Source organism: Lathyrus oleraceus, chromosome 5 (assembly GCF_024323335.1).
Source record: "Lathyrus oleraceus cultivar Zhongwan6 chromosome 5, CAAS_Psat_ZW6_1.0, whole genome shotgun sequence".
Taxonomy (NCBI): Eukaryota; Viridiplantae; Streptophyta; class Magnoliopsida; order Fabales; family Fabaceae; genus Lathyrus; species Lathyrus oleraceus.
In genome coordinates, this window is record NC_066583.1 from 688,655 (window position 1) to 704,433 (window position 15,779).

A 15,779-nucleotide genomic window follows, 5' to 3' on the forward strand; every position below is an offset into this window, starting at 1 on the left:
ATAAATACATGGTCTTTCAAATTCAAATTTCACCTCTTCCAATCAATCTCTTAGAATTTTTCAGAATTCACACTTATTGTTTTACATCTTCATTCAAGATTTTTCTGCATATTTTCATATCATTCAAAACAGAAAACTCTTGAGCAATCTAATATTTTTGTGTGGTTGTCGCATCCGCGAAAAACAACCGGCGGGAAAAAGCAAACAAACAGAGCCGCCACCGTGCGTTATTTATCCCAAAGGAGGGAAAGGAAACGCTCGAAGTAAACCTGGAAAGGAAATGGTCTTACGACCGGAGATTACAAGGATCGGGAGTCGGTTACGCAAGGGGAAGGTATTAGCACCCCTCACGTCCGTCGTACTCGACGGGATCCACGCTCAGAAGAATAGAAAAAGGTTGCTAAATAACTGCTCAAAAAGAATGCACACACACTGGAATAAACAGATGAAAGAAGACGGAGGAAGGTGACTCGGCAGGATGTCGCATCCTGGGCCTACGTAGTTTGTCAGACACAAACATCAGAGTCGACGTAGTTCGGGGATACGGGAAACGGGCTCGCTAAGATATCGCATCCTATGCCTACGTATCTCATCTGGAATGAGAATCATAGCTACTGTAGTTCGGCTAACGCACGCCGAAACAAAACACACGCAAAGATGCTGAGACGTCAAAAGAAACTCGCAAATGGAAACAGACTGCCAATGGCTGGTCTTACGTCCAACTCCAGACAAACAAACCCGAATAGGAAACCAAATGCCAATCGCTGGACTTACATCAGACTCCAAACAAACAACAAATAGGAAACTGAATGCCAATCGCTGGGCTTACATCAGACTCCAAACACACACACAAAGCAGAAGGGTTGAAAAAAGAAAAAGGGTGAACACACAGACTAACAGGGAGTCGGGAACTCGAGCCTGATATCTGTCAAGCAAAACACACGCAAAAAAGAAAAGGGTTCCCGGAGAGATCTCGCACGATCTCCTGCCTACGTACCTCATCTGGTATGAGGATCAGGGCGACGTAGTTCCCCTTAACAGGGGAGAAACTTCTATCCTAACCAGAGACTGGGAAATAACAAACTAAAAAGGAGACTGACTCGAGCCTAATAGTTGTCATGCAATCCACAAAAGTCCTAGGTTGAGGTCTCTAACGAGAGTTTGACTCACACAGGCAGTGAGTCAACTCAAGTCTATCTCTACGTACGTTCAACTTCCTCAAAAGTTGATCATACGACTCCTACAGAAAGGAGATGAGAAGCAAAAGCAGATAAACATCAAAAGCAATCATCACACGCTATATGCAAACAAACGGCTCATACAAGGCTGGGCTTTAGTCAAGGGGTCATATCAACCTCGACAAACAAGCCAACTGGAAAGGTGTCTGAGGCTCTTAACCAACTGACATTGACCGTCAGGGTGAGCAGATGAAATGGGAGATGAGGGTTATACCTCACAGCTCTTAACCCGGGCCTGGGTGAGCTTCAAATCAATGAAGGTGTGGGGGTCCAGAATGTGGGACTCTATTCCACAATGACTGACACAACAAGATTTTGGGTGTTTATTCAAGATGCATCAGCACGTAGTGCGAGCAAAATGAATGACTCAACTAAATAGCAGGGGATGGATTGCACATCCCTTCTATTGCCAATGCCTCTTCACTTAGGAGGTCTTTTCATGTACATGACACAAAAGTAAACAATCAAGAACATGGCCTCTTAAGGAGGGCTTCAGACAGGTGCCTGCCAAAAATAACAGGTCTTCCAGGCTACATGGAGTTCAAGAGATTACCTAAGTGGTATGCCAACCACAAGCAAAGCAAAGCAACTCAAATAATGAGTTAAAGCGGCTAAAGTACCTGTAAGAAAGTCAAACAGTTAGTACTATGTTCAGACAAACCAAACAGACAGTCAACAGTGAGACAACCAATATGCACAACAAGTAAGCCATAGAAGGCAAACACTCAAGTGATTCACTACCAAAGGACCTACAAAATAAACAAAGGTTAGTAAACAAGGCAAATATCAAAGCTCAAATGATGAGGCAACATCAACCATGCAGATGAATGCTTGATCCTGAAATACAAAGCTCAAATTGTGAGTTCAAACCCCTAGGGCAAAGCCTAGGGTCAAAAGTGAAGCAAAAAATCAAAACAGCAACCAATATTCAACATGAAGCAACTACATTCAATCAAGAACTTGTCCTAAAAAGGACCAAGTCAAAATCATTAAGCAAAGTCATTTCATGAGCATGAGAAGGCAAAGGAAATTTCAAAGCATACAATTGATCATCAAGAATCAAAATTCCATATTAAAACAGAAATGAATCAAACAATTCTGGAAATTTTTATGTGCATACAACATGTCAAGCACAATCATCATGCCAAAAATTATAATCAGAGGAGCTCATTTGATATGGCAATGAAAATGAATAAGATCAACATCAAATTATGTGACACACATTGTCACACCATACAATCATGTGCATAAAACAGAAATGAAAAATGAGAAAAATACACAATCAAGCCTCAAAAATCAATCAGCATGTTGAGAATCACCACACCAAATTTCAAATCAATTGGCCAATGTATGAGCATTTTACAATAGAATGAATGAAGCATGTCACATTTTGCATCATGATCAAATAACAATTCACCAGTCAAAATTCATAAATGATAAAATCAGGAAAATCACATGATAAAATACTAGACATCTCAATGAACATTTGGCAAAAAATTGCATTCAGTTTGGAGCTATTTTCAATTAGTTATGATTTTTACAAATTGGATAAAAATATTATGAATTAATAAAGAAAATATATGATGAAATGGAAAAGGCAATATGGAAATGCAGCAGCCAAGTATCGAACCATGTATGCGCTTGGAATCAAAATAAATTCACGAAGTGCCACGCCTGGGAATCGAAGGGAGTATGCGTGTGAGCAAGTGAAACGCGGTCGTTTCATTTATTGATGTGGCGTCCACATCATTAGTCCACACGCACGTGGACAGAGTCAAAGGAAGCGTGGCCTATCAATCTGCCACTCAGCAAGCCATGCCAGCGCTGACAGGGACAAGCCCTAGCGAAAACAAGATGGAGGAGCGCGCGGTGGCCAAGGGCGGAAACCACCGTCTTCTTCATGAAGACGGTGGTGAACAGTAACAAGCGCGCAAAAGTTTTTCCGGAATTGCATAAAACTTATATCAAACGAAAGCTTAACTCATGTAGGTTCCAAATCCACGATTGTTTTGGCCTAATTCTTCATGAATTTTAAGAATCGATCAAAAACGCATATGCATGTCAAACTTTAAACTCACATATCTCATGCAATATTCATCCATTTTTTATGAAATTTAGATCAGAATTTTCAGCGAGCAAAGATCTATCTAATCATGTCCATAAAATTGAGAATTAAGAGACTCAAAATTGGACCAAACTGGAATGGCAGTGATCAAAACAGTGAGTTCAAGGCCTCCAAAGTGTGTGAATCCACTCCTTAACTCTTGTTATGAAGCTTTGTGAATGAATTGAGGCTTGGAGATGCTTAGATCTAGCTCATTTTGCACTTGCCATTGATGTGTTCATATGCTTGACATGCTTCAAACCTTGCTCAAATTCCACAAAAAATGGATGAATCATGCTCCAAATGTCATGAGGATGATGGATCTATCAAGAAAATGCGTGGTTGTGTGGAGAAAATTTGAATTTGAGATGAGAGAAATTATGGAGGGAAAATGAGATCTAGATCTAGAATTTGTGATTATGAACAATTCTGTTAGGGTTTGCCTTATATATGCTCTACTAATCACATCCAAATCACAATTAGTCATGAGTTAATTAGGATTAGGCAAAAATAAGGTGTATGACAAATTTTGGAAAATTGGTGGTGCCATGCAAATGTACACGTGAACAGTAGCAAATGGATGATCAAATTCACTTAAAATCACTTCATGCACATGTTGGCAATGGTATTTTGTTCCCATGATGCACCAAATTCAAATTTGCAAATTTCCCTCCAAAATGGTCATGAATAAGCAAATTATTATGTGATGAAATTTCATGCCATGTAATGAATGATTTGGAAAATACATGTCATGAGGAGCAAAGTGCAAAAAGAGGCACTCAATTTGGAGCTTTAGATCAAAAGTTATGGCCTTTTGAAGTTTTAAGCACTCTTGGCAATGATTTGATCATATCTCCTCAACCATTCATCAGATGCTCATGATCTTGGACTTTTTGGAAATGGGGGAGAAAGATCTTCAACTTTTATGTTGGACAAAAATTCATTTGAAGCTTTTTTGATGATGTAAGATCAAGTTGAATTTGGACCAAAATCTTTCCATTTTTGGAAACTTCCAATTACAGGTCACCTTCCATTTTTGGAAACTTTTGATCTGACCTAAAATTCTTCAAGATAAGTGTTTGTAATGACAAATGAACCTCTTTTGAACATGAATGAGATGTTTAAGCTCATTTCTCCCCCTCCTAGCCCTCAGTTGACTTTCTGTTGACTGTCTAAGTCCTCAGATGACTTGAAAATGCACTGTGGACTTTGAGCCTCTAATACTTGGCCAATTTGCTTCAAAATGAACCTTGGCTCATATAAGCTCAATAGAATGATCATGTGATCCCCCTCTCCATAGAATACCTCATCTCCTTGAAAATCCCTGGTTGGAATAGAAGTCATTGATTAGGGTTGACTAGAGGTCAAAACCCTAATCCAGAGGAATCTAAGCATGAACAATGAACCCCATTGATAAGGACATAACCATGATGATGATGATATACCCTTGCAATCAAGATAATGCTCAACCTCCTTGAAGAACCAAGAAAACCCTAATTGAAGCACAAACCCTCAAATGGTTGGTGATCAATTCAATAAGACCCTCAGGCTTGAACCACACAACTACTCCATCTCTGACAAGACCTTAGAGGATGACCTTCTTATTATCACATGATATGCAGTATGCAATGCCTAATGCCCTAAATATGAAATGCAATATGTCAAACTAGTCCCAAGAAGAGGAGGGCAAATTTTGAGGTGTTACAGTGGTGAATTATTTTCATTGGAAGAGAAGATCAATCAAATTGATATTTCACATTGTGTGATCATTTTACTACAAACTTTACATTCAATCCATTGTTGTAATCCATATCTTATTTTTAATTTTTGAAAAATAAGATTGTGTATTTTGTAAACACCTTGTTGTCCAGGATTGTTGGAAGCAAGAGAGTTGAGTTTGAGAGGATTGTTCTCATATCAACTTGGTATATCACAAGAGGTTGTTCTTGGTGATTGTGTCTGTCGTGTACAAGTCATAACAGATAGTAAACTTTCTTTCATGTTGAAAAGGGAGTGGAGTACTCTCGATCTGTGAGGGGAACCACTATACATCGTTGTGTCCTTTATCTTCCGCACTTTACCGTTTTTCATCACTTAAGCATTTCAGAAAGCAAAAATCATAAACCGTCAAAATTCCGGAAAAATACTCTAAGTGCCTCATTCACCCCCCCCCCCCCCCCCCCCCCCTCTAAGGCACTCCTTAAACTAACACTGAGGTCGAAAGAGCTTATATGAATAGCATCCCATATGTTAACATAGTAGGTTCTTTGATGTATGTTATGGTTTGTACTAGACCCGACATAACATATGCAATAAGTTTTGTAAGTAGGTACGTGGAAAATCTTGGAAAGGCTCACTGAAAAGCATTGAAGTGTATTCTAAGGTACATAAATGGGTCTCTGAATAGAGTCCTGATTTATGGTGGAGCATGTGGTAAAAATAATAAAGCAAAAATCGAAGGGCATGTCGACTCTGATTATGTAGATTGTATGGATTCCAGAAAATCTATTTCTGGATATATGTTCACTATGTTTGGCACAACAATTAGTTGGAAAGCAACACTTCAGAAGGTTGTTACCTTATCAACCACTGAAGCAGAATATATCGCCCTCACTGAAGATGTGAAAGAAGCATTGTGGATTGAAGGTTTTGCTAAGGAACTAAAACTTCAAGGTCGAGTTATCACAATTAAATGTGATAGTAAAAGTGTTATGCATCTGTCGAAGAATTCTACCTATCATGAACGAACCAAGCACATCAATGTGAGACTGCATTTCGTTATAGGGGTAATCGAGCATGGAGAAGTCCAAGTGGTGAAGGTTTCGACAGATCACAATGTTGTTGATATGGTCACCAAGACATTACCAAGTTATAAGTTTTCCACTATATGTAGTTGATAAAGCTACATGAAGAAAGCTAGTTTGTTCTCGTGATGTTATTGTTCAAAGGTGGAGATTTGTGAGATATTGAAACGAACTATAGTATGGTCGAAAAGTAGCTTCTTGGTTCGACATGACCTTAGCATGCTGTCGAAGTCTGTTCATATGCTGTAGTCGAAGTATGCTAGGATTGTTGGCATGTCGAATTGGGTCTATTTGTTATGCCTAATTTGTTTAAGTTAGTATGTTCTCTAAGTTAGCTTGTGTAATGAGCCTGTGTGTAAAAGACCACTAGTTTAATACGTTAGTTTTCTTATAAATAACGCAAATCCTAATTAGGGTGAGAGAGATTATTTGCTATTTTGTAACACTTGTAATCTTGTTTAAAAGAGAAAGTAAAAAGTAGCAGTTTATAACCAATTTCATTGTGTTCTTATTGTTTTCTTCTTTTCTATCCTTGTGGATTTCTTACCGATCAAGAAACCAATTATACTTTGTAATTCCGACATCGTTTTCACAACAGATATGAACAAAATCTAGATCTGTTCTTCCTTAAGAATAACAATAACGATGAATCAAATTTGTCAAAAATTTGTACTTGTAGATTGAAACCAAAACAATGTAGCATAAAAAACTTAGTATTTTAATTTAAAAAAAGGATATTTGTAAACAAAGTAATTTAATATTTTGTGTAAATAATTTAATTTGTAGTTAAGAAAAACTTTTCCCCCTCGGTTTTTGACAGAAATCGAGAGATGTGTGACGCTAGTTTTGAAAATATAAAAAATATTGTTATTGGGGATCAAACTAATGTCCATTTCATTTATCCATTCGGTTAATCGGAAACCGATGGATAAAGTGACAAATTTTCATGTCACCATTGTTATCTCGCTTGTGTAATCAATGTAAAATCCCCTTCGTGCTCGAGATAAAATGTTTTTTTTTAGTAATGCCTGCACACCATATTTAGGAAGACATTATTGATTGTACTTCAATATTTTCATACTACTCAAAATAATTGCATCCATAATTAGTACATTCACTATGTTAAAAAAAAAATAATGCACATGCTTGATAACTTAAAAGATCAATTTATTAAAAATAATAATTTAAAAGACCGATCTATCACACAAAAATAATTTAAAATACCATGTAATTTTAACCAATTATTAATTTTTTTTACATAACTTACATAAAGAAACTCAACAACAGTTTTTAGATACCTCTTATAAATTATGATTCACTAGATGTATTTAATCCATCTATTTTATGAGCCATTGACCCATTTATTAAAACAGTAAGATTGAAATGTAACCATAGAAAACATATTAATAATGATAAAAATGATAGAAAAGATAAGGATTTGTTTTACTATTTATATAGTATAGAAGCGTTAAAAGTGTTGTGTGAATGTTTGTTAGACGCAGAAGAAGGGTGGCAATGAGAGAGCAAGAAAGGGACAGGTGTCGAGCAGCGAGGGTCTGTTGCAAATAAAACAGGGGGCCCCATTTTGTTTTCCATTACCTGCTTTACTTTTGTAATAGGATCGCTTTATTCTCTTCTCTTGCACTCACTCACTTTTTTATTCTCTTCACTTACTTTTTATTTTTATACTCTAATAACAAATAAAGAAGGAAATAGGTCACTCTCATGATCTCATCCTACCACACACACACTGAGTGAACCCTGTAGATAGATGATCTTTCTTATCTGCATTTCAAACCCACCTCCCCCTTTCTATTTTTATTCCATTTCATTTCTCCGATCATCATCATCGTCAGATTTGTTACCATGAGTGGAGCTGTTATTGTTGCTATTGCCGCTGCGATCGGTAATTTACTTCAAGGATGGGATAATGCTACTATTGCAGGTTTGTTTCCCTCTTCTCACATCCCCCCGATCTTATCATCTCAGAATATTAACTAAATTCTTTAATTAATTGCAGGATCTATTTTATACATAAAGAAAGAATTTCAATTAGAAAGTGAACCCACCGTGGAAGGTCTAATTGTTGCCATGTCACTTATTGGAGCCACCGTCGTCACTACATGCTCCGGAGCCCTATCCGACTTGCTTGGACGACGTCCCATGTTGATCATCTCCTCCCTCTTTTATTTTCTCAGTTCTCTCGTCATGTTTTGGTCTCCAAATGTTTATATACTCCTCTTTGCAAGACTTTTAGACGGTCTCGGTATTGGTCTCGCTGTTACCTTGGTACCTCTTTATATATCTGAGATTGCTCCTCCTGAGATTAGGGGATTACTCAATACACTTCCACAGTTCACTGGTTCTGCTGGTATGTTTTTCTCCTACTGTATGGTCTTTGGGATGTCACTCACCAACTCTCCTAGCTGGAGACTCATGTTGGGTGTTCTTTCAATCCCCTCTCTTTTTTATTTTGCACTCACCATCTTCTTGTTGCCCGAGTCTCCAAGATGGCTTGTCAGTAAAGGACGGATGCTCGAGGCTAAAAAAGTTTTGCAAGCCCTTCGTGGATGCGATGATGTTGCCGGTTAGTTATGCACTTTTTCTTTTCGAAAACAATTACTTGCATTTTCTCTATTATAATAATTCTCTTTTCTCATCACCAGGTGAGATGGCTTTACTGGTCGAGGGTCTTGGAAACGGGGGTGATACATCCATAGAAGAGTACACCATTGCTCCTGCCGATGAATTAGCGGAGGAAGACGATCCATCGAAGGCGAAAGATCATATCAAGTTGTATGGGGCCGAACAGGGTCAGTCCTGGATTGCCAGACCCGTCACTGGACAGAGTTCCCTTGCCCGTATATCTAGGATGGGAAGCATGGCAAATCCAAGTGGTCTGGTGGACCCTCTCGTCACCCTATTTGGTAGTGTCCATGAGAAGTTCCCGGAAAATGGAAGAATGGGGAGCGCTCTTTTTCCACACTTTGGAAGCATGTTCAGTGTTGGGGGAAATCACCCTAGGAATGAAGATTGGGATGAAGAAAGCCTTGCTAGAGAGGGTGATGACTATATATCGGATGCTGCTGCCGGTGATTCTGATGACAATTTGCATAGTCCTTTGATCTCACGTCAAGCGACTAGTATGGATAAGGACCTGCCTCAGCAGGCACATGGTAGCCTTTCAAACGTCAGGCAAGGCAGTCTTTTACAAGTCAATACCGGAGAGCCTGTTGGGAGTGCTGGAATAGGTGGTGGTTGGCAGTTAGCTTGGAAATGGTCTGAACAAGAAGGCCCGGATGGAAAGAAGGAAGGCGGTTTCAAGAGAATATATTTACACCAAGAGGGTGGTCCTGGATCTAGACGCGGCTCTGTGATTTCATTTCTCGGTGGTGATGTGCCAACAGATGGTGAGGCTGTACAGACTGCTGCTCTTGTGAGCAAACCAGCTCTTTATAACAAGGACCTCATGCATCAGAAGCCAGTTGGACCTGCTATGATTCATCCATCTGAAACAGCTGCAAAAGGGCCAAGTTGGAATGATCTTTTTGAACCGGGGGTGAAACATGCATTGTTTGTAGGGGTGGGACTTCAAATTCTTCAGCAGGTAATAACGTGTTTTTTAGTGTTTTCTATGTTTTTTGTTTCCATTCTGTAGTAATGTTGTGCTTTAGTTCTTCTATTTTATTCTGTAATGAAACAAAACATTCAGTGTTGTCTCCAAGTGTTTGTTAATGGTTCTTATTTTCATGCTAGTCACTTCCTTGAAAATCTTTAACAGGCAAAGACTTCATTCACTATCAGCCACTGGCTCTATTACGCCTATGGAACACATCAACTATAAATTTTAAATGATATCCTCTGTATTACATTTCTTAGATTACTAGGACTCTTCATGTTATCATAATTGAGCTTGGATTGTGCTACACAAATAATATACCTTGATTAGCGGCATAAATCAGTGTTAGATGTTTGAATCTAATGCACACAATTTCTCTTAAAATGAACCTTCAGATGTTATGAGAGTGAAATTATTGTAGTTGTTGAATGTGTCTAAAACCATTCGCATGCTTTCACCCAATAGCTTGAACTTTTTAGGTATAGTTGGTCCATGACCGTTGTTGTGAGACAAGTATGTTCTCATATGTAAAATTAGGAGAGGGTGTGGAAATGGTTCAAGCCAAATTTTGCTTTGGCAGAATTAAAAAAACTTGACATTTATTAATGAAAAAATTATGCACATCATTGTATCTAATGTTAATGAAATTCCTTTATTAAAGTAACTCTGGTGCAAACTAAAAAAGTTTAGGTTATGGTATACAACAACAAATTAAACCTTTTCCCACTGACTAAGCTACATGGATCAAAACAGTGTTATTAATAGCGGATAGCGGAGCGGGCGACCCCAAAAGTGGGATAGCAGATGACTATATAATAATCTATAAAACTTATGTCATATACTTAATGTAAAACTAAACAAATAACATAACACTCATAAAAGATTTATAAAATTCAATGTCAAAGAACAATGCTTAATCAAGATTCAAAATATTATAGAAAATTCAAAATATGGTAGAAGATTCAAAACATCACGTCTTAAAATTCAAACTTAGTACTATTATATGAAAATTCAAGCAAACATAGAAATCATAGATCATCATCAAAGAGGTATTCTTCTTCAAAATATTCCTCCAATTCTTCATCTTCAACATCTTCTTTAACATCTTCTACCACCACTTTGTGCCATTGTTGCCTTAGATGTACTTCCAACTTCAAGTTGCCTTGACCTCCTAGTGTAGATTAGTGGCTCATTAGCCGTTAGGTTAACAATGGAAGTGAAGAGCTGTTAGGTTAGGGTTGTAGCCGTTAGAAGAAGGAAGGAAGAAACCAAAGAAGCAGGGAACACGAAAGGATAATGAACGTAGTCCAAAATTCTGACTTTTAACCCTTTTAAAATTAAGGGTAATATCGTATTGCACATAGAAAATTAAAATTAAGGGTAATATCGTATTGCACATAGGAAAAAGTAAAGAAAAAAAATAAAACCCAGTCAACCGCTCCGCCCGGGATCGACCCGCGATCCGCTATAGCGGCGAAATTGCCCAAACGCACCCTGCTTTGCACGCAGTGGGTGGCCGCTCTGACCGGACCGCCCGGGATCGCGCCGATTGCGGCCGCGATTCATAACTCTGATCAAACTACACTCAAGGACATTAACTGAGTTAAGTTAAAAAATAGACCATTCACCTTTAAAAAATCTCTCATAATGGTTTGACCTAGCTTTTCTTGATTTTACTCACTTTAAATGTTCTTTTCATTTAGTCAACCTTCCTTACTGATACTTCTATGGATCCTCTCCACATATGCCCAAACCACCCAAGTTAAGACTCTCATTCTGTTTCTCAATGAATACTCACTCTATCCCCTAATTATAAGTCACTTTGCGGGAAAAAAAATTGTCCCAAATTATAAGTTACTTTACGATTCCAATGCAACATTAATGACATTTTCCCCAATATACCATTTATCATTTATTACTATTTCTTGTTCCAATTCTTTAAATTTCTCTTCCACACGTAATAAATGAAAGACAATATTGTAAAGTCATACATAATTTCTCTTTCCCATTTAACATTAATTATGTTTCTTAAATAGTGGGAAATGCCCAAAACTTCTTATAATTTGGAAAGGAGGTAGTAGTATATATGAATTGATATTAAAACCAACTTTGATTAAATAAATTGTGTCAAAAATTATTTTGGCATACTAGAGTATTATTATATCCTAGATGTGAAAGTTGGAGAACATATCATCCCATAAGTCACGCGGTTTAAATATTTTGGGTCCTTAATACAAAATGAAGGAGAAATAGGAGAGGATGTAAACCATCGAATTCAAGCTGGATGGTTGAAATGGAAGGGGGCTTCATGGATTTTATGTGACAGAAAGGTACCGCTCAAGTTGAAAGGAAATTTTTATCGAACTGTGGTAAGATCAACGATGTTGTATGAGACAAAATGTTGGGCGTCTAAGAATCAACAAGAGAATAAAGTAAATATAGCAAAGATGAAGATGTTGCATTGGATGTGTGGTAAGACTAGACATGATAAGATTAAAAATGACAAGATTAAAGAGAGTGTTGGGTAGCACCTATAGTAGAAAAGATGGTGGAAAATAGACTTTGGTGGTTTGGGCATGTAGAGAGAAGACCTGTGGATTCTGTGGTAAGGAGAGTATATCAAATGAAGAGAAGTCAAATAGATAGAGGAAAAACTATGAGAGAAGTTATTAAAAAAGATCTTGAGATTAACAATTTGGATAAAAGTATGGTTTTTGATAGAATATTATGGCCATGTAGCCGACCCCACATAGTGGGATAAAGCTTGGTTGTAATTAATTATTATTTTTTCCTGCTCAAGTTGAAAGGAAATTTTTATCGAACTGTGGTAAGATCAACGATGTTGTATGAGACAAAATGTTGGGCGTCTAAGAATCAACAAGAGAATAAAGTAAATATAGCAAAGATGAAGATGTTGCATTGGATGTGTGGTAAGACTAGACATGATAAGATTAAAAATGACAAGATTAAAGAGAGTGTTGGGTAGCACCTATAGTAGAAAAGATGGTGGAAAATAGACTTTGGTGGTTTGGGCATGTAGAGAGAAGACCTGTGGATTCTGTGGTAAGGAGAGTATATCAAATGAAGAGAAGTCAAATAGATAGAGGAAAAACTATGAGAGAAGTTATTAAAAAAGATCTTGAGATTAACAATTTGGATAAAAGTATGGTTTTTGATAGAATATTATGGCCATGTAGCCGACCCCACATAGTGGGATAAAGCTTGGTTGTAATTAATTATTATTTTTTCCTGATTGGATTTCCTATCTTTTTGAGACTTTGACAGCCATAAAAGGAAAATGTCAATTGGATTGAAACTATTAATACATTTCCACAAAAACTTCCTATTATTATATGTAATCAGCAGCATTTCATTTTCTGAAAAGTAATAACTAAAATCCTTTGCGTCAGTGATGTTGAATAAATTATACTTTATGGATTGTCTTATTACATTTTTTACTAAAACAGCGAGGCAGTTTGAAATCAAGCTAACCCTTATCTAGTGGAAGACAATGTTACTATAGGATCACCCATACTTGACGTATTCTATTGTAGAAGAAAATCAAGAAGAAAAAAATGAAAACATAATCATTGATTACATATTTCCAGCTTAGGGACAATTTACCCGCTGAAGTTTCCAATTAAAACTGCGTTCTGTTCATGAACCAATATTTGGTGCTTGACTCTGTTACTGGTTAAATTTTATGCTGGACTATCATTTAGCTCTTCTTTGAATCAATGCAGTTCTCTGGTATAAATGGAGTCCTCTACTATACACCACAAATTCTTGAGCAGGCAGGTGTTGGTTTTCTTCTTTCAAACCTGGGCCTTAGTTCTGCTTCATCATCTTTTCTAATTAGTGCAGTGACAACCTTGCTGATGCTTCCTTGTATAGCTATTGCCATGAGGCTCATGGATATTTCTGGCAGAAGGTATCCATCTCCCCTCTACTATTTTCTTTTGATATCTGTAACTCACATGGGTAGAAATATGTTTCAAAATATTATGTATATTGCATTTGTGCTTTTCTATTAGAGATAATATTGAAATAGTTGTCTTCATGATTTGGGTTCAAAGGGTTCAAAGGTTCGTTCAGAACAAGCATATTTATAAGAACAAATATTAGCAGTTAATGTGTTATGTTAGTAGAGGGAGTTGAATCCATGGCATTGGCATCTATATCACACGTGTTTAATATTCTATGGATTATTTGCTTACTCTGTTTTTAAAATTCTTTCAGGACTTTGCTGCTCACTACAATCCCCGTCTTGATAGTAGCTCTTCTGATATTAGTCCTAGGGAGTCTTGTGGATTTGGGCAGCACTGCAAATGCATCAATCTCAACCGCCAGTGTTGTTGTTTATTTCTGTTTCTTTGTCATGGGATTTGGGCCAGTTCCAAATATACTTTGTGCTGAGATCTTCCCAACTCGAGTTCGCGGTCTCTGCATTGCCATATGTGCTCTTACCTTTTGGATATGTGACATCATTGTCACCTATTCACTCCCAGTTATGCTGAATTCTGTAGGCCTTGGTGGCGTGTTTGGTCTGTATGCAGCCGTGTGCTTCATAGCTTGGGTGTTTGTCTTCTTGAAAGTTCCAGAAACCAAAGGCATGCCACTGGAAGTGATCATTGAGTTCTTCTCCGTCGGAGCAAAACAGGTTGAGGCAGCCAATCATAACTGACTCAAGTTTTGTTGGTAACTTTCAATTGTTTTCATTCTACAGTTTTGTTTTATTTTTTTTTCTTTTCTATTAATCTCTTATTTCTGTGGGCTGAGTTTGAGAAGCATGAAACTCTGTTTCTGTAAAAAAAAATGTTAATTTTTCTGCTTTATTTATGGGAATATAGTTATCGGAATGCTTTTTTTTTTTGGGTGAACTGGCCTGCTTTATTTACTGAAGTATGACAAAGGAGGTGGCTAGTGTTAGGTGAATTGAGGAAGATAGTATAGATCAATACTATAGGTTAGGAGTGTGTAAATCTATATAGATTCAAATTAAAACCACAGAAAATAGAATGTTATTGATGGATATGTTTAAACTGTCATTTCTGTGTAAACGGCTCATATTAGATTTTGGATTGAATTTTCAATATGGTTTGATAAATTTTTGGCTTAATTTTAACTTTGGTCCTCTTTTTTATTTTATTTTTTGGTTTTAATCTCTTTATTTTAAAAACTACGGTTTTGATCTCTCTTTTTAGTTTTTGGATTGAATTTTAGGCCTTAAATGAGATAAAAATCCAATACAAAATTTACAAAAAAAAAATTAAAATTGTGTTTTTTAAAATAGAGGGATAAAAACTCAAAAATATAAATAGAGGGGTCAAAATTGTAATTAATTATTTAACTTAATTTTTCTAATATGATTGATAAATTTATTCCTTAATATTGACTTTTAATACATTTATATTTATATTAAAGAATGAAATTTATCATGTCTTTATATATATTTATTAATTATAAAAATTATAATTTATAAATTTGAATTTCTTAACGGATTTAAATTATGAGTTTTTGATTTAAAATTGATTTTAATAGCAATACAAACATCCAGTTGTCACTTTTTTAAAAATTTAATTAAAATATGCACAATATAAAAGGATTTTCCTCTATCAATTAATCATGAACGTTTGTATAAATAGATGATGATGAATTGATAGTCTAAACTTTTTGATGTAATTAATTTCTTTTTTAAATGGTTAATATCTAATTCGCCTTTTGTCACATGCGACTTAAAAATTTTTTTTTTCTTATCTTATAAAGATTTTTTTGTTTTAATCTTTCACTAAAATTATTCAACAATTTTAATGATATGATATTATTATATTTATTTTAGACTTAAATAGCCTATTTGTCCCTATAAATTGATGAGTTTTTGTTTTTAGTCTCTAAATAATTTTTTTCTTAAAAACAATCCCTGAGTGATAAAATCATAGTGGTTTTAGTTCATACAGTGAAAATTCGAAGAAAAATTTGCATAAAACATATAAATTTTAAAGCCGCAAAAAAAA

At 36.2% G+C, this 15,779-nt stretch overlaps 1 protein-coding gene across 1 annotated transcript; it reads left to right on the forward strand.

The window, feature by feature from the left end:
- The first annotated feature begins 7,648 nt into the window (after positions 1-7,648).
- On the forward strand, positions 7,649-14,813 carry LOC127088067 (monosaccharide-sensing protein 2). Its single transcript, XM_051028979.1, has 5 exons — positions 7,649-8,091; positions 8,167-8,733; positions 8,813-9,753; positions 13,509-13,696; positions 14,005-14,813. The coding sequence occupies exons 1-5, from the start codon at positions 8,013-8,015 to the stop codon at positions 14,447-14,449; spliced, it is 2,220 nt and encodes a 739-aa protein (XP_050884936.1). The 5' UTR covers positions 7,649-8,012; the 3' UTR covers positions 14,450-14,813.
- Positions 14,814-15,779: the final 966 nt, after the last annotated feature.